This window comes from Rhizophagus irregularis, chromosome 32 (genome assembly GCF_026210795.1).
Source record: "Rhizophagus irregularis chromosome 32, complete sequence".
Lineage (NCBI taxonomy): Eukaryota > Fungi > Glomeromycota > Glomeromycetes > Glomerales > Glomeraceae > Rhizophagus > Rhizophagus irregularis.
This window is the reverse complement of record NC_089460.1, coordinates 2,615,778-2,634,209: the sequence shown is the minus strand read 5'-3', so window position 1 is coordinate 2,634,209 and position 18,432 is coordinate 2,615,778. Positions and strand designations below refer to the sequence as shown.

Genomic DNA, 18,432 nt, shown 5'->3' with positions numbered 1-18,432 from the left:
GTCACATCACAAGCTTCGCAATTAGTCTTAAAGTGGGACAGTAGGTCCAAAATCCTTCAATAGTAAAGATGTAGCCATAGCATAAAAGTGAAGGAAAAAGATTGTATAGCAACAAAAGACATGTCAGGAGACGCAACACATTCAAGCTCTGAAGGCAAAATTTCTACAAATTTTCCTTTATCAGCAGAATTAGAAGGGGAGTATTGGGAGTTTTCAAGAGAAGAACCAGAAGCAGGTTCTAAAGGGGACACGTTGTTATCAACAGGAGGAGGAGGAGAAGTTGTAGTAGTATCCTGAAGAGCAGAAGAAGTCAAAATATTATCTTAGTCCATAACAGGTTCAGAAGAAACCCATGTGCATTTTGCTAAATTGTCAGCTAAAGGTTGCAAAGTAGGAGCTAAAGCAGAAGTAGAAGAACCTTGACCTTGAACATTGCTAGAAGGAGGACTCTGAGCAGAACATTTTGAAGCAGAAGTACTGGAAGCTTTATTATTTCATTTGCTAGTCATAGCTGAAAAGAGAAGGGGGGTTTTTTCCACATGAAGAAATTACTCTATTAATGTCCCCTGGCAAAGGATGGCTACTTTGAAAAGATTATAGCCACCAATTTTGCTATTTCTTGTAATAGAGAAATGCTTGACTTCTACGAAGCATTGTTCTTCACATTCAACTTTACATTCTTCACTTACACCTTTCTTCATAATTCGATATATTGTAATGTCAGGCTTTCTACCTTTGGGACGTTCATAAGTTTCTCAGTGTTCTCTTGAAGATAGACTTTCGGTGTTTGCTCTATTAAATAAAGAACATGTAAAGGTAAAGAACCATGTCAATGATTGAATACCAAAAATCTCAAATTTTATTACCAAATAATCTCAATTCGGATCACGAAACGTTTCTTTGAAAATGTCATGTACATAATCATGTACAATGGTATCTTCGTTTTTGTTTTTTAAATCTGGATACATGTGCATTCTTTCAAAACTTAAAAAAAGGATTATATAAATAGTTATTGGAAAGAAACGACAAGAAAAAACAATATTGAAAACCAAGAATCTTACAATGCACGTGCCACTGCTTGGGTAGTTTCAAATAAACGTCTCTCACTATCTGAATAAATTACTTTGTCACGATATTTCCCCCACATATCATAAAATTTGGAACGTAGCTCATCAATATCATTTATTTCCTATTATTGATTGCAAAAGGATATAAATTATAATTATCACAGGTCCGCATGTACTAAACATGACAATATACCATTTCATATTCGTCCACTATTTCTCCGAAGAAACTGGGCGGAGTCTGTTGCTTTTGTTGACGTATAGAAACACGCCATTTTCGTTCATCATCTATATCTAAATACAATGGTTTTTTCATTGTTGTCAAGTCAATAAACATAATATTGTGAAGGGACCTGTAATACAAAGGATTTGTCAGATAATCAGACGTCCTGAAGATGTAAAATCAATCTATACTTACAAGATCTCTTCATTGTCTGACGAAAAGTGAAAAGTTTCGCCAGCCACTAGTTTATCAATATTACTAATTTGATATTTGCGAAATGCGTCTGAAACATTATAGCCTTCAATAAACCACTAAAAGGGCAAAGCAATGATCAATACAGAATTTTTTTTCCTGAAATTGATGCGGATTCGTAGTAAACTTACATCCTTCTGCGAAAAATGATCACATAGATCTTGACGAATTTTTAGATATGCATCACGCATCATTTTTTTGTCAGTTATGACATCCCCATCCTACATATAGTCATTAGGAAAGCCGAAAAAATATATCGGTTTTAACGTCTCATCATTATCATTTACTTCATTTATAATTATCAGAGGAATCGTTTCCGTATCTTCTAGTTCTTGATTAGACACAGGTGATTCCTGCGAAGTAGTTTCAGAGAAGTCGTTCGTAAGAGGAATAGATGATGATAATGATTCGTCACTGAACGTTAAATCGCTATAAGTCGATTTCACTTCCGTCTCACTTGCGGTACTTCTGTCCTGTGCACATATTCGAAAGGTGAGATGGATATTTTTTGTTGCGTAGAAACACAGTTGAAAAATACAACTACTTTATCTTCCGAAGTTCGTGGCTGAACCTGTGAAAGTTTAAAAGGGGGAGGAGTGACTGCACGCAAAGGAGAGACTTCTTGACCGGTTCTGATTCTCTTCTTTCCTCGTTCCATTGCATCAAACTCGGTATCGGCGCATTCCTGAAGTCCTTGTTGTGTAATTTTAAATCCCTGTTGTGTTATTTTATGGACAGATTGCCTTCCCCTTTTCTGTCATAAGTTCGATAAGAACTGAATAAGAAGTTGTTAGGATGCATCAAAGAGATTAATGAGTACTTGCTCTATCAATTTCCAATTCCAAGTCGATCAAATCGGACTCTATCTTCAATGATGTGATTTGATCTTTTTCCTCCCAAACTTTGTAATTTTGTGTATATATATATATAAAATAGGTAATTAGGATTAGTGATACACTTTTGAAATATTGGATAGGATGGAAGTTCACAAAGTGCCACGGACACTCGTTCCGACCAACGTTTCAATGCCCACGCACACACGGAACTACCCATCAGTTTTACACTCGGAAAAACTTTCTCAACACTCGGTTGCTGGATTAGACATAGAGTACGCCAGCTACGTTTCTATAGCCACGCACACGCGGAGCTACCCGTCAGTTTTACACTCGGAAAAACTTTCTCAACACTCGGTTGCCGGATTAGCTATAGAGTACGCTAGCACCACCAAATCTGCGAAGCCGAAAAAAATTGTACTTTCCTTCAATTCGTTTTGCAATTCACAAACTATTTTATAAGCAGGTTTCGTGCTATCAAATATCTGTTTTATGGTTCTTAATTCGTCAGCCAAGACTGAGTGCGAATTTTGTTTATTAACTGGTACGGAGTGTGACTGTTCAATCCAGTAAATATCCCAATCGTTAACAGTCCCCCAGGTGTTAGGGTCTCGGCCCCAATAATCTGATAGTCAAAGTTTATACCACTCATTTGTCCTGACTAATAAAAATAATAGATATAAAGTAGCAGACTTACCTGGATGTCTTAACTTTGAGTGTTCCTCTTTAGACATGTACGTAAAAATATTTGCGAGTAAAAAATTTTATTACTAATTGGATATATATACAGTATATATCAAAAAGATGGGATCACAATACAGTATACTGTAGATTTGAGTCACGCGTTTGACGCGTTTGAGGCAAATATATCATTTTTGATTAAGGAGGTGATGAAGTTAGTTGTACAAACTGTTGTATCATTTTTGATTATTGAAAAAATAAATGTATCGTTTTTGATTATTGAAAAAAAAAATTCTGTCGTTTAAAAAAAAATTCTATCGTTTTTGTATCTGAAAAAACAATAATAAAGCTTTTTCCCATTGCAAAAAAGTGATCGGCTTGACAATTTGTCACGCGCTGACGCGCACATAAAAAACATGTAATGTACCAAGCAGAAATGGCTTCTACGGCAGAAATATCTAATCAGTCATACCCTGGCCATGCGAGTAAGTATAAATAGTATAAATAGTCAAATAATACAAGAAGACTACTGCCTTTCATCTAATCAAAATTCTTGTAGATATCATTGCCTATCTCAACAGCGAGGATCCGTCTAACTGGTGCCGGCCATAATATCACGTGAAAGTGAAATCTTTGTTGGTGATACAGTACTAGGCTACTTCAGTTATTACTGTTATGTTATTTACGCGTTTCTCACCATTACACATTTACACAAAAAATGTACTGGAGGAATGCAACTATGCTGAAGTTCATCACGACTGTCCAGGCATTGGCGGTGAGAACTTCATTTGTATCTTTGATACATAAGAGACGCCATAGCTTTATGTCTGTCCAGGCATTGGCGGTAGCAGTTGATCCATTGATTTTGCTGAAGTTTCTTATGACTGTCCAGGCATTGGCGGTAAGAACTTCCCTTGTGTCTTTTGATACTTGAGAGAAGTCATAACTGATTCATGTCTGTCCAGGCATTGGCGGTGAAGTTATGAATCAGTGAATATCCAAGTTATTTCTTGGTAGTTACTAGCCTCCTATCTATTTATCTGTAGCATAACAGAGATTTTATTGTCAAAATATACAGTTAAAAAAACTGGGCGAAAGTAGCGAATGAAATATATGATGCTTCAAAGAGGGAGGGAGTACGCGGATCCTAGGCCATTTAATGCGAGTTCCAGCATCAAGTTATTTCTTTACTCTATTGTAAATTTCTATACTAATTGTTTTTTTCCTGTCACTATTGCTAACTACGAGATTTCTACACTAGATTTCCGAAATAAATTTCTGAAATAAATTATCCCACACAAATTTTCGCCTATCTATATTCTATATCACCCCCAACCGCACATATTATATAAAATAATTCCCATAAGAGAACTACCTCAAGATTAAGAAATTTCGAACCTACAGAATAAATTCGGGAGATTAGCAACTGAGGTAAAAAAAAATAATCAATGCAATATTTCCAATTCATACTTACCGTTACATCTCACTTTCAGAATATTCCAATCCGCCTTGTTTTCAAGAAATTTGACGCTTAATTTTTTCTCGTTATCGCCGGTACGATACTGCGCAAAGTTTCAAGAATTCGGCGCGTGATGATGGTCAGTGATTTTCTCGGCGAAGATCAAAATGCCGATATATAACAAGAAGAGTAATATGTCCGTTTTATTTTGGAACATCTAATAGAAGCGGAAATCGATTAGCATCGTGACGACATGTTTCAAGAAGCTAGCCGAACAATAAATCAACTTACTTTATTATTACTTTGCGGAATATACGGTTTCGTTTGATTGTAAATATCGATGATGCAAATAATGGTAGGTTAGATTGGTTTTGATTTTTTCGTTTTACTTGCACAAGGCAGATAAAGGGATTCTAACCAGGTCATCACCTTTTTATATAATTCGCAGAATCGATTTTGTTATACGCTTTTGGGGGAAATTACGTTAATATGATCGCATTACGAAAATCTGATCAACGGACTCTCCTTAATTTAACAATAAAAGAATTTAACGCTATCCATATGTAAAGATCATCAAGGGGTCCTTTTACAATAATATACGTAATAATTTTGATTTTTTAGTGCTTTGTTAACTTCTCCTCGAACCCGGGCTAATTCATCCTCTAACCTTTTTTTTTCATAAACTTCTTTTTTTAGATTTTTTAGTGCTTTGTTAACTTCTCCTCATTTTCTCACTTCGATTTTCTTCAAAATTCCCAAAGTTGAACGACACGAACAACATGAACAACGACAAAGAACCGTACTCTGGCTATCACGGCAAGTGTTATGATGTTTATTTAAAAGAAAAATAGCCCTTTTTCCTTTTCTAAATTCTAACCTGATATTTATCAATATTCAAGCTCTTGTCTCCTACATAAAAGATAACACGCAGTGTTCCTACACTGAATTTCTAAATCTTAACCGTAATGTCATTCTTTCCTCACAACCTTTTTCAAAAAAATGGAATGTTCTTGACCTCACTTGGACTCGTAGATTCTTGAAGCAAGTAAAAGAAGTAAAAGAATATGACTATGCAACTATAGAAAAGAAGGTGATGTATTCGTATATTTCTCAATAATAGGGAGCTTCTGTCTATTTTTGTCTAGATTAGAAGTATTGGTTTTTGTCCCAGCCCGAGTAATGATAGTGGCAACTCCACCTATTTTCGTCTAGGTTAGGAGGTATCGGCTTTTATTCCGGCCCTACTATTGCGATTTACCTTTCTTCTTGAGATGAAGGTTTTACTTATTATATGGAAGTTATATACTCATTTCCAGCTTCATATTCCTGTAGGTAAAAAAACAATGTGCAAACCAGGGTTTGAAGATCTGCTGGGAAACAATAATCTATGGGCGGGAAAAGGTTTCGGCATCATACCTTTATGTGTTAAAATTTTTTGTATTATCGTATGAGATGACGATTTAACCATATGGGCTAATTTCGCTCATCTTCGATCTCGTCACCTAGATCAGCAATGTGATGATTCCGAGATGATATATAAATATTCTGCTGATTTACATAATAGCGTTGTACTGTACATCAATTTTTTTCGCGTTCTTGTAACGATGTCGAGCCAGTCTATTTGTTGCAAGCTTTGTTTTAAAACTTTTACAACTTATCAAAAATTACTTATTCATGAAAGAAATAGACATTTATATAATAAAACAATACCCCATTTTTACTCACTTCCTCAGCCCTCTTCGGAACAAATGTTTTACTACATTAACTCTTTTATTGTTCTAATTAAAAAAAAACTTGGTTTTTCCAGACATGCTGTTGGAAAAAAACGTTTTTCTATCGATACTTTTCCAGAAAATGTGTTTGTATATCTATTTAAAAATGAAGAAAAGTTTAAATACAGTCCTGCTAGACACAAATACCAGTGTAGTTTTGAAGGATCTGTGGGGGCAGCTAGACTTAAAGAAATATTTCATTATGACCACTGGAGCTTTCGACAAGACCCTTTTACTAATACTAAGGGTTATGTTTTACTTGAAAATTATGAGAATACATATCAGGTTAAATTTTCATGGAGCCAAATGACATTATTAGAAAATAACAGAGAGTTCATGTTGGGAAGAATGACCTGTAATTTTATTACAGATTCTGGAGAATTTCAAGAGAAGTATGTAATTGAATCTAATCTTGTACAAATCCATTTTACAATTGAATATTATTTTTTTTTTTTAATATAGCAATGAGGAACAAATATTAACATCGAACAACAAACAAAAAATACCCGAGAAACCTGTTGAAGGGAAGTTTCATTATATTTTGCCAAGACCACCACTTAACATTATAAATCAACATAGCAAGTAATTTTTTACCTTCTTAATCTTTAATTTCTTTATCTTCTGCATTAATGTTTCGTATCTGGATTTCTTGAGGAGTATTATTAAGCAAATAATAAAGTTGACGGTTTTCAAATTCCATTATATCTTGTACTACAGATTTTCCTCTAATCCCACCGCCCATGGTAGTTCCACCAAAAAATAGTCGGACCTAAATTAAAGTAAAGTAAGTACAGAAGAAAGTTTGTTTAATAATTTATTTATTTATTTCACCTGGTTATGATTTTTTTTTTCAATACTTGAAGTGGAAAAAATCTGTAATGATAAATTTTTTCTTTTTAGATTTCGTAAGAATTCAGGAATATGTTGTGAAAAGACATGCATGTACGGGGTAACATCTTCCTTCCTGTATAGACCAGGTGTTTGTGATGATGAATTTATCTGCCCTTGATTTGGCCGATGGGTCGAAAGAGCACATTTTAGAACAATATCAAGCTTTCCACAGTAAAAACAAAAGTATCACTTGGAATCATTTTTACGGTAATGATGACCTATCAACTTTGAATTCTATCTACTTCAAAATCAGCGATCATCTGAATCCGTAAACTCTCAGTTTTTAAAAACTGTAGCTCTATATTCATTAATATAGTCAACCACGTCCTCCTCTGTCAAAGAATTCTTTTCGTTGAGAAGTCTTACAATCGGTTTATCTCTCCAATCCTCATCTTCATTTTTACTTTTTCAAAACAAATAAATCCATTCTTTCACCTTAACTTCAAGATCATCAATTTCAGAATCTGTAAGAGACGGTCGTCTTATAATCATATATAAATCATAAAAATTACGCCAAAGCTCTTGAATATCTTCACCACGTTTTCCTGAGATAAAATTAGTAACTGGAAAATGTTGTAGAACTTTCTTTTTATCAGGCCCCATTAACGAAGTCCAATCCCATTTTCCGCTGTGGAATTTTGATTTAAAAAATTCAAAGTGTACATTAATGGATTTCATAGCTTGCTCAATTTGACTTTTAATTAATCGTTCAAAATCTTTTTTTTTGAATAAATCATTAAACAAACATTCCATTAACACATCTGAAATGCGTAATAATAAATGTAGTTCGTCAGGGATGTAATTTTCTTGTCTAATAGCAGGAAAAAGTTCAGGTTTTTTCTTAGCTATAAATTAAATTTTTAAGTTAACAGTAAGTATAAATGTTTTAGTTATTTAACAAAATTTAATAGATAAACTTACATTGCGTATTTTTATTGATTTTCCATTTTAAATTTATGTCCCAACGGGCACTAGAATCACAATCACAATATAAACAAAAGTATTTAGAGTTTGGTGCATTTAACCCCATTATGTTATACATAAATTTCCAATCACCAGAAAAAAAGAGCTCAATTGACCAATGTACACCATCAACAAAAATTCCATTTTCCTGAAGGTCTGAAAGCTGGAATTTAAATAGATGACCAACTTTGGCTAATGTTTCATATTTTTCTTTGCCTACATAAAGACAAATACTATTTTTTATTATTCAGTAAGTGTTGTGAAAAAATATGCTATGAATTTTAATTACCAATGTTGATGATCTGGTTTTAACACTTCATCTTTTTTGTTTAATAAACAAAAAGTTAGCATTACATGATTTTGTTTATGGTCTACATTTCTACCATCTCCACTAAGCTTTAAATTAATTGTATCTCCTGGTTGAAGGATTGGTGAAACTGATTTATTCCAAATAGGAATAAGTGTTTGAAGAAGAGTTCGAATTGATTGATAAACACCATTTCCAATTTCTTGTTCATTAACTACAATTCCATCCGAATTTTCTTGATATTCATCATCATCAAGTATAGGTTGCTGATCAAGTTCTTTATTAAGATTAAATGTTCCAATATGTACTTGGCGATTTATTAATTTAGTGATTTCAACCCGTTTTTGTGCAACTTGATATTCACATATCAATCATACTTCTACAGCAGCAAGTCTCCGATATCCATCACGACCTAATAAAGCCTCATCACAGGCACGTATATAAGCATCTAATCTTATTGGATCCAATGTTGAATTATATTTTATATTAATAATATTGGTTCCATTTTCTAGTTCCATACTACGTAAACAAATTGGCTCCCTAGATTTTGAAACCATTCGATATTGTAAGATAATATGGTTAACTTTTTTGCAAGCTTCTCTTTCAAATAATGCATATCGTTTGTTTTGCTGTAATAATAATTGTATTTCATTGAGTGGTCTTTTCCTTTTATCAATAATTTTACTAATAGTCCTTGCTTTGGAGGATTCTTTGGATTGTCCAACTTGTATTTGATGTAATATTTCAATGTCAAAGCCAAAGACATGTGTTCTAGAGAGTCGAGATTTTTCCCTATTAATTTTCTGTATAATGTAGGTGTTAATTTATTAGATTATGTTATTTTAATAAATGTGAATTCAATAGTTAAAATTACCTTTAAAATGCATCTACAGCTCTACTTGCTGATCATTCACTAGATACTACCCACTTAGCACGACCTTCCTTCCAAGTAATAGTATACAAAACCTTGTTGGCAATAGTGTATTTTGTTTCATAACGCAAAACTTGGTTTGCAACTTCTGTTTTTACAATATATTCATCTGGAATTTGATATTGAATATTATTTCTCTTTTGTGTATATTTAACATTTTGCAGATAAAATCCAAGTTCTATTATCTTATATCTTGAACGAAAAACCTTATTTCCAGCAGTGTATTGGACGTCTATATAAGGATTATTAGGATAATTATGATAAAAAATTCTGTTATCCTGTTTATAATTGTAGTGTAAGTCATTTAATGTTTAAATAATAGTATTTTTCAGACGAAAAATTCTCACCATGAGTAAAGTCCTTTAAAGTTACTTTCGCAATGAGTCTTGCCAAACTGATCTACAACTGATCTGAAGTTCACGATTTCAATAGTGAACGTTTGTTATTCAAAGCGATTATTAGTTATAGATTTAATTTATTACGCGTTTTGGTAGTACAATATGGGTTACACTCATGAACATCACAAAATTTTACTTAGTGAAACGAGTACGATCAGCTCATATGCTTTTAAAAAATAGATGGAAGCACAGCGAGCACATATAATGGGTAGTATGAGAATGTATAGCAAAGTTGCAGAACGTAACAGTAAAATACTATCCTCTGCAGATTATTCTGATATCTTTCCTTCAAATGCTTCCAAGTCTCCTGAAATTGAGGTAAATTGTATTTGTGTTTAGCATAAAAAAAGTTGTTTCCTTATACTTTCTGGACTTATGCACAGCCAGAAACTGATGTTTCTGAGAACAAAGAAAATTTGGAAATAAGTACACCAGATCACGAGGTAACAATATTTGGCGGGTATTATTAGCCGTAAATGTTTATTATTCTCACTACTATCTGTCTTGTGAAGGAGACAGATGATGAAGAGGTGGAGATGACCAACAATAAAGAGGCAAAAGAAAATAAAGTAAATATTCATTAGATTTTTGACTTTTGGATTTTTTTAGACAATAATTTATATTTTAATGTTTTAGGATGAACATAAAGATGTTAGCCTTAATTATTTTTTAAAAAATTTTGAATTACGGCTATAAGATTTTTATAGCCTTAATTAATTACGGCATATAAAAATTTTGTATTACGACACTTTTTTGAATTACGGCTAACATCTTTAGATGACCATGAAGAAAATGACGAAATGGATAATTTCTTTAAAGGTTCATCTGAAAGAAATTCAACCAATCTGTTTGAGAAATGGCAGAAATCAGATAAATGTAATGAAACGGATATTGAGGAGAACGAGGTAATATTCACATTATACTCAATTGTTACTATTCAAATTGAAACCAAATTATTGCTAATTGTGAAAATCTTTTTTTAGACTGTTCATGAATTACATGATGATTTGGATACATCAGATCATGAGGTAATTACGATATTATTAGCCGTAAATATTTATTATTCTCACTACTATCTATCTTGTAAAGGAGACGGCTGATGAAGAAGAAGAGGTGGTGGAGACGACCGACAATAAAAAGGTGAAAGAAAATAAGGTAAATATTTCATTAGAATTTTTTGACTTTTTGTTTTTTAGACAATAATGAGAATTTCTGTTTAGAATAGACCATTCAGGCTGAGCGAGGAACACCAACAGATTGTTAAGCGGGTATTTAATGGCATGAAAAAGGAGAGAATGTGGAGACTTTTAACGGAAAAATATGTTAAGAAGAAATTATTTGAATTGGGGAAGAAGTTAGAATTTGAGCAGTCAGTATTTATATAAATGGCTTTTCAGTAGTAATTGCGTTATAGAAAAAAACATTGTGCCAAATCATAGTTTTTATTTCTTAGCGCTGTTCATTCTTTCATTGTGGATGTTGATGACGTGATAATTAAACAGCATTTCAGCAAGACAGAATTAGATGAAATTGATGATGCACATAGCTCACAAATACCTGAGCTTTTAGACGAAATTGTTGAATTTTTAAGCAAATTTGACTACAAGGTAATACTTATTTACGTGTTATTGATAAAGATATGCAACAAATTATTAATCTCTTTTTCTGTTATAGACGAAGTTGGGTGACATTAGAGATATAATAAGGGAAACGATGTTTGATGGCAATTACAATTATGAAAAAGATAATGATAACGATAAAGATTATACATATCCACCGATCCTTAGAATTTGTCCTTAAAAATATATGATTTTTGGTGTAACAAATAACAGGTGACTGATAAACTAAATTTAATAACAGATAAGGCCCATCAAAAATAATGTTTGTGTACTAAAAAAAAAAATACATAGTAGCTTTTCAAAACCCATCCAAACTTTTTAACAAGGCAATGTCCATTAAGGTATTTAATTATACTTGGTTCAATATCGCTTTATTTTACTTTTAAAGCCTGTTGTTCATTTTACACGTATTAATATTTTTTTCATAATTTTCTTAATCAAAACTCATAAATACAAAGCTTTTATAAAACATTATTTTATCTTTATTTGTTCTGTAAAATGTCTTTAACGCTATTATTAATAAATTCATATTTATAACTTTATAGTTAACGTAATGGAGTCAAATTCAAGTTCTAGTAATCTTTCCTCTTCTTCTCAAATACCTATTTCGACAAATTTTCTTTGTAAAGTATACCTTTGTTCATTTCATTCAAAACGTAGCTTGTTACTACATCGCAAAACTATCAGTAAATACAATAGACTTACAGAACATATAGACATATTACCATCACAAACAATTAAAGAATTTCAAGAAATTTTTGTATATTATATTCATAAGAAATTAAGCAAAAATCACATCAAGGCTGGATGTCAGACGGTTTCTTTTCCCTGTACAAAAAGTCAATTTTTTCTCTATTTTTCGTGGATTTATTCATACTTCTCAAGCTAAGAGAGGGATTTACAAATGTTTTTTTAAAGGGAGTTGGGGAAAAAACAACTAAATTATATTTTTAATGATGAGCATTGGTCAATAAAACATTATGCCTAAGATCAAAAAATGTATATAATTTTATTAGATCAACCAAATGAATCGTAATTTTTCTGAACACAATAGAATAAAAATACGTGAGACCAATCCTTTGGCTGTACTTGTTAATTAAAGAATAGCCTGCAAGGCAAATATAAAAAAAAATCTCGTTACAAAAGGGATAAGTTGTTATTGAATGGAAGAAAAAAAAGGAGCATGAAATTAACAATAATTTTTATTATGCTGGACATATTACTATGAATTTTTATATATCTCAAATTAGAAGTCTAAATTGAAAAATAGAAATTTATATAGAATAATAAAATATATAAAATGTGAAATCTTATTAAGTTTACCATTAGGTTTAATTTTTTTTATTAATGATCCGAATTTTTTGAGGTCTATCACAAATAAAAAAAATATTATCAGATAATTCATAAAGTTTTTTCAAGAATTTTTACTATTGCAGCCTTAGAATTAATAAGTTTACCTCCATCTTTCATAGTTTTGCGAAAAAAAAATGATACATATATATGGTTCTTCTTTTTAACTGGAAAACAGGAAAAAGATTTAATACTCCATTTATTATGTTTTTCCATAAATTCCCATATATGCCATACTAATACATGCATGTATGAAGTGACATCAACAGGTTAATAAAGGCCTTTAATAAAATCAGAATCTTCAGGATTTCCGATTGAAGAAATAAGAAAATAATTAAGCCATGCTTTAGCAGCTAATTGAAATTCAATAGAATCAGTATTTTCATTTTTAAAGCACTATAAAGATCATTAAAATCATGAATCATCCCATAATTTTTGTATCATCTTTGCTTGAACAGGCTCTAGAATTGTTTCTAAGTTAAAATTATGTAGCACTTTAAGTTTTTCTTGACCCATAAGTGAAGTATATGACCATTTATTGAAATCTCTTTCTTGCCAAAATTGAAAGCAAACACCAATTCGCTGCATTTCTTTAATAATAACTTCACGTGCTATATCAAAATATCCAGATTCAATTACTTCATATATTACTAAACTTCAAAGCCTATCAGTAATTCTTAACATAACATGCAATTCATCAACTAAATAATTTTCTATTTCAATCATATCAAACAACGGTTTTTTATGATGACCTGGATAAAGGGTACAATTATTTCTCAAAATATTCATATTTTTTGAAATTGTCCAATTAGCATTTAAATCGCTATGTTGATTTTTTTTAATTAAACACCAAAAGCAAGAATAATTACTTGTTGGAGAATTAAATCCTAAACAGATAATTAAGAACTTCCAATTGGAAGAAAAATAAAATTCAAATTTCCAATGTACATTACCAATAATAAGTCCTTGATTTTTAAGCTGCCATAATTCTTCTCTTAGTAACCTTGTAGTTATATCCAAAATATTATATTTTTCAGACCTGGGATAAAAAATAATAGTGTAATAATATTTAGAGGAAAAAAGAGCTTTCTTATCGTTAAGAATTGCAAATGTAATCATAACATGCTTAACTTTTCAGCCAACATTCCTTCCATCTTCTGAAATTCTAATCAAAATAATAGGTTGTGATGAATTTAAAATATTTTTTTTAACTAAACTTGGTATAAGAAATATTAAAATTTCTTTAATACTTTGAATTTCCGCTTTACCTACTGAATTAATAACTGTTTCTACAATATTTTCATCTGTAATATGTGCTACTTCATCAGGATCTACTGCTGCTATTGCTTTAATATTAATAACTTTAATTTTAACATTTTGTTTCATTAAATTGTTAATAAAGATTTTTTGTTCGGATATTGCACATCGAATATAACTAATTTACACCCAGAGTGATTTTAATTATTTTCACCTAGGGTGATTTAACCTGATAATTTTATATAACAGATAATTTACCCGGTGATATCACCTCATTATTAAATTTGTACACGTGCACCTTATTAAATTTTATTGGCTAATTAATGTGCTGATCATTTCTGGTTTATGTTTGTTTATTTTTTTTTAAACGTACTTGGATAGTTGGATAATCTTTTTTTCTTTAGGTCCTTTCACTTCTTTACACGGCATCCAGGTACGTTTTCTTTTTTTTCATTTTTGCTTCTTGCATTTTGTTTCCTACTAACTTTATTTCATTTTTTTAGGTCCTTTGGCTCTTTCAGTTTTGCAATTAAGTATGTCCAGCACTACATGACCGTTCTTCTTATTTTTTATTTTGTTTTTGAATTTTGTTTCTTACATTTTGCATTTCAGTTCTTTTCTGCAACTACTAAGGTATGTTTTTATTTTTTTGTTTTCATTTATTTATTACATATAATCTCTGTTCCCTACTAACTTTATTTCTTTTTTTATTTTATGGGTTTGGTTGTTACTTGGTCTCCTGTTTATCTCATTTTCGTCCCTTCTCCATTTTTTGCTCTCTTTTTGTCTTTTCTTCCCTTCCTTCATTTTTTCCGTTATTTTTATTTCCTTTTCGATCCTTTCATTTTTTTTTGTTCCTACTTTTTTTTTGTTTCCACTTTTTTTTTGTTTCCACTTTTTTTTTTGTTTCCACTTTTTTTTTATTTCCACTTTTTTTTTTGTTTACACTTTTTTTTTGTTTACACTTTTTTTTTTGTTTACACTTTTTTTTTGTTTCCACTTTTTTTTCATTTCCACTTTATTTTTTTCATTCCTTTTTTTTTTCATTTCCATTTATTCTTTTTCATTCATTTATACTACCTCTCATTTGTTTTTATTTCATTCCCACTTCATCTTTTTCGTTTCTTTACACTACCCTTCATTACTTTCATTTTTTTCCATTCCCACTTCATCTTTTTCGTTCATTTACACTATCCTTTATTATTTTAATTTTTTTTCATTCCCATTTCATCCTTTCATTTCTTTACACTACCCTTTGTTCCTTTCATTTTTTTATTCCCCCTTTGCTCCATTTTGTCCCCCTTCATTCTTTTCATTTTTTTTTTATTCCCACTTTATCTTTTTCATTCCCTTCGTTCTTTCGCTCTCCCTTTGCTCCATTTCATTCCTCCTTTACTCCCTCTTTGTTTCTTTCATTCCCTTTCACTCCCTATTTTTTTCATTTACTTTCATTCTCTTTTCCCTTTTTCATTCATATATTCTCTTTTCTTTATCATTGTGACTCATTCTTTTTATCATTCCTATCAAAAAATTTAGAATTTTGGATAGTATGAGTTTGTTTTTTTCAATCAATAAATCATGTAATCTATTAAAAATTAATAAATTGTTATAAACTTTTAGTGCAAAAGTATTTTAAGCACATTTATTATACAGTATATTTAAACAAATTTAGCCAATCAAAAAATTTTAAAAAATTTACAGGGGATTTATATGCCAAATTATGAAGTGAGAAATATTAAATTTACACTAATCAAATTTAATAAATTTTTAATAAATTAATCATGACCTGGGTGAAATCACTTTTAGATGATTTTACCCTGAGTGCAAATTAGCAATATTCTTGCACATTCTTTTGGTAAATTTGATTCAATTGCCATAAAATATCTATAGCCATCACGTGAAATTCTGCTTTTATCTATTGCTTTTACAATTGCAACTTCTTTTTTATATTTTAAATCTTGATTTTCTTTTCCATAATCGATATCATATCCTTTACCTTTAATACTAAATTCTATTGATTCCAATAATGGAACATCTTCTGAAAGATAATAGTCATTGGCAATTTCTGAAAATTGTTCTGACATTTTAAATACTATCTTTATTGCTCATTTTGTTAATCCAGAAGTTGTCAACTTACTAACAAGCTTCAAAATCTTTGCATGTAGTTTGACTGATTTCATTTCTTGATATTCTTTTAATTTATTCAGTTGTAATCCAAAAAGTAAAATTCCTGATATTTTTGCTTTATTTTCTGTAAATTTCTACAGAAAAATTATAAATTAATGGTATATTTGAACATATTTATTTAATTATAACTACTTTACCTTATATAACAAATCAGCAGCATTGGTAGCTAACAACTTAAAAAAAACTTGTTCATTAAAGTTTTCACCATATTGTATACAATGTAAAGGCCTATTGTCTTAATATGTAATTATATATTGGATTACTTTATTTTCTTCTACACGTCCTTACCTTATTTGTATTTTGTAACTATCAGAAATAGAATAACGGTTTGATGCATGAGTAACTTGAAGAATCATTTTATCCAGATATTTTTTTACCATAATTATTTTATAGGTAAAACTCTGACTAACTATTCTCTTTTCATTCTTCTGTTTATAAATAATAATTTTATCTTCTGAATAATCTCCAATTTCCTCAACTAGGACCCCAGAAAATTCTTATATATGTAAGGTACTAAGGTGCTTAGCCAACATAGAAGAATTATATAATGTAAGAATTTATCAATGCTTAATTTCGGCAAAATTTTACCCAATGTAAGATAATTGATCTGCATATTTTTAGTATTTTTTTGGAATACTAAGGGGTTTCAGTTGCTTAATTTTATCACGATTTTAATTACTAATTATATAATCACGTGATCTTATATTATTTTATGATACGTAAAATTTTTATATAAGATAATCTCTTTCATCTACAAAGAATTTGATTTACAATCGATAAAAATGACTTTTCATAAATATAGTAAAGAAAGATTATCAAAACATGAGTATTGTGCCTATATAATAAATGCAAAAAAGGTAATTTGCATATGTGGTAAAATAATTAAGCTAAACTGACGATATACTGAAGATTATCTTAATCGACATGTTGCTAATTCTGGATGCAAATCAAAAGAAGGTCAACGTAGTATTTATAATTATTTTAAACCAATTGAAAAAACAAATGAAGATAGTAGAGAAGATGATGAAAACTGGGATTCTGATATTTATGATAATATGGATGAAGATGATTTGTTACAAATAGATGAAATAGAAGATGAAGAAAATGATAATGTTCCTTCATTAATTAATATTAATGAAGATATATCAAATATAACAAAATCTAATAAACGGTTAATTTGTCATGGACTTCAATCTGAACAAATATCAATGTATATTCAACGTACTCCAGTTCAATTTGGAGAAACACGTCGTATTGAAACAATAGCACGAGATCTATTTCCAAATTTAATTTTTAGTAAATTTAGTTAGAAAAGACTTAACTACTCTCAGAAAAGAAAATTAAATCGTGCTTTATTTGCAGAAAGTGTTTGGCAAATTGATCGATCAGGTGAGTTATTAATTTTAATTTTTAATGGTTTAAAAATAAATAATGAACTTACATTATTTTGTATTAGAAAATTGTGTACATGCTAAAACCTGTACAGGATTTGCAGAAAGAAGTAATATTTGTAATGATTGTAACTCACTTCATCTCAATAAAAACCTTTCTAATAAAATTAGGAAAAAAATTCCTTTACCAAGTAATATTAAATTCACACCAAAACACTACTAGGAAGATAATGCATTAAAAAAATATTTGCAAAATGTAGACCTTCGTACTGTTTGGAATTTACTCAATAATGATAGGGAGAATAATACGGCAAACTCTTGGATAACTATAGCTGATTTGGCGTTAAAAGGGGTGTTTAAAGAACAACCAGTATTTATGGGATTATGCGAAGTAATATGTGATGCTGCAGAAAGAAAATCAAAACATATGGGCAAGTAAAATATTAAATATTCAGAAGAATTTACTAGTTTTCTAGTTATTTTAGGAGAAATTAGTTCTAGAGCATTGGATTTATTTAGACAAAACCTAATGATGCGTTTTAAATCATTAAAAGGTTAATTTAGAAGAAAGAAGTATCTAATCAATTCGGTAATTAAATGTCTATTAATACTATACTTCTCCGCTAATTAATTACGTTGTATTTCGGCGAATAGACCAATTCACTATTTATTATAAAATTACTATGAATTAATTACATCTGTCAAAATACATTACGTCTGTCAAAATAAATTTAATTAGTATTTTGTAATTTTGACGAAAAGTATAATTAATACAAATACATTAATATTATCGAACTAATATTATTATTTACTTTTTATTTATTATATTAGATATTTACGTAATAATAATGAAG

At 30.2% G+C, this 18,432-nt stretch overlaps 8 protein-coding genes across 9 annotated transcripts; 5 read left to right on the top strand and 3 right to left on the bottom strand.

Annotated features, from left to right (window-relative positions):
- Positions 1-697: 697 nt before the first annotated feature.
- Positions 698-3,106, bottom strand: OCT59_023356 (uncharacterized protein; the record flags this gene model as incomplete). The annotated part of the gene is made up of 12 exons (XM_066132007.1): positions 698-792; positions 867-874; positions 967-984; positions 1,062-1,189; positions 1,261-1,417; positions 1,483-1,598; positions 1,671-1,760; positions 1,827-2,012; positions 2,084-2,293; positions 2,364-2,440; positions 2,725-2,997; positions 3,070-3,106. 12 exons carry the CDS (start codon positions 3,104-3,106, stop codon positions 698-700), a joined length of 1,395 nt encoding a protein of 464 aa, XP_066006712.1.
- Positions 3,107-3,771: 665 nt separating this feature from the next.
- OCT59_023355 (uncharacterized protein) lies at positions 3,772-4,588 on the top strand (the record flags this gene model as incomplete). The annotated part of the gene is made up of 4 exons (XM_066132006.1): positions 3,772-3,954; positions 4,019-4,027; positions 4,458-4,484; positions 4,547-4,588. 4 exons carry the CDS (start codon positions 3,772-3,774, stop codon positions 4,586-4,588), a joined length of 261 nt encoding a protein of 86 aa, XP_066006711.1.
- A 703-nt stretch (positions 4,589-5,291) lies between these two features.
- On the top strand, positions 5,292-6,296 carry OCT59_023354 (uncharacterized protein; the record flags this gene model as incomplete). Of its 2 annotated transcripts, XM_066132005.1 has the most annotated exons (4): positions 5,292-5,328; positions 5,412-5,602; positions 5,845-5,913; positions 6,019-6,296. In XM_066132005.1, the coding sequence occupies 4 exons, from the start codon at positions 5,292-5,294 to the stop codon at positions 6,043-6,045; spliced, it is 324 nt and encodes a 107-aa protein (XP_066006710.1). In that variant the 3' UTR covers positions 6,046-6,296. The 2 variants fall into 2 exon arrangements, with proteins under 2 accessions (XP_066006710.1, XP_066006709.1); XM_066132004.1 differs by having other exon boundaries at positions 5,845-6,296.
- A 324-nt stretch (positions 6,297-6,620) lies between these two features.
- On the top strand, positions 6,621-7,057 carry OCT59_023353 (uncharacterized protein; the record flags this gene model as incomplete). Its single annotated transcript, XM_025313777.2, has 3 exons — positions 6,621-6,676; positions 6,747-6,862; positions 7,002-7,057. 3 exons carry the CDS (start codon positions 6,621-6,623, stop codon positions 7,055-7,057), a joined length of 228 nt encoding a protein of 75 aa, XP_025186482.2.
- A 2,897-nt stretch (positions 7,058-9,954) lies between these two features.
- OCT59_023352 (uncharacterized protein) lies at positions 9,955-10,470 on the top strand (the record flags this gene model as incomplete). Its single annotated transcript, XM_025324365.1, has 4 exons — positions 9,955-10,092; positions 10,158-10,217; positions 10,287-10,343; positions 10,411-10,470. 4 exons carry the CDS (start codon positions 9,955-9,957, stop codon positions 10,468-10,470), a joined length of 315 nt encoding a protein of 104 aa, XP_025186480.1.
- A 104-nt stretch (positions 10,471-10,574) lies between these two features.
- Positions 10,575-11,574, top strand: OCT59_023351 (uncharacterized protein; the record flags this gene model as incomplete). Its single annotated transcript, XM_025324364.1, has 6 exons — positions 10,575-10,679; positions 10,758-10,802; positions 10,864-10,929; positions 10,995-11,143; positions 11,228-11,381; positions 11,449-11,574. The coding sequence occupies 6 exons, from the start codon at positions 10,575-10,577 to the stop codon at positions 11,572-11,574; spliced, it is 645 nt and encodes a 214-aa protein (XP_025186479.1).
- Positions 11,575-13,157: 1,583 nt separating this feature from the next.
- On the bottom strand, positions 13,158-14,129 carry OCT59_023350 (uncharacterized protein; the record flags this gene model as incomplete). The annotated part of the gene is made up of 4 exons (XM_066132002.1): positions 13,158-13,354; positions 13,613-13,782; positions 13,875-13,908; positions 14,012-14,129. 4 exons carry the CDS (start codon positions 14,127-14,129, stop codon positions 13,158-13,160), a joined length of 519 nt encoding a protein of 172 aa, XP_066006708.1.
- Positions 14,130-15,802: 1,673 nt separating this feature from the next.
- On the bottom strand, positions 15,803-16,543 carry OCT59_023349 (uncharacterized protein; the record flags this gene model as incomplete). The annotated part of the gene is made up of 4 exons (XM_025324362.1): positions 15,803-16,065; positions 16,138-16,261; positions 16,325-16,415; positions 16,476-16,543. 4 exons carry the CDS (start codon positions 16,541-16,543, stop codon positions 15,803-15,805), a joined length of 546 nt encoding a protein of 181 aa, XP_025186477.1.
- Positions 16,544-18,432: the final 1,889 nt, after the last annotated feature.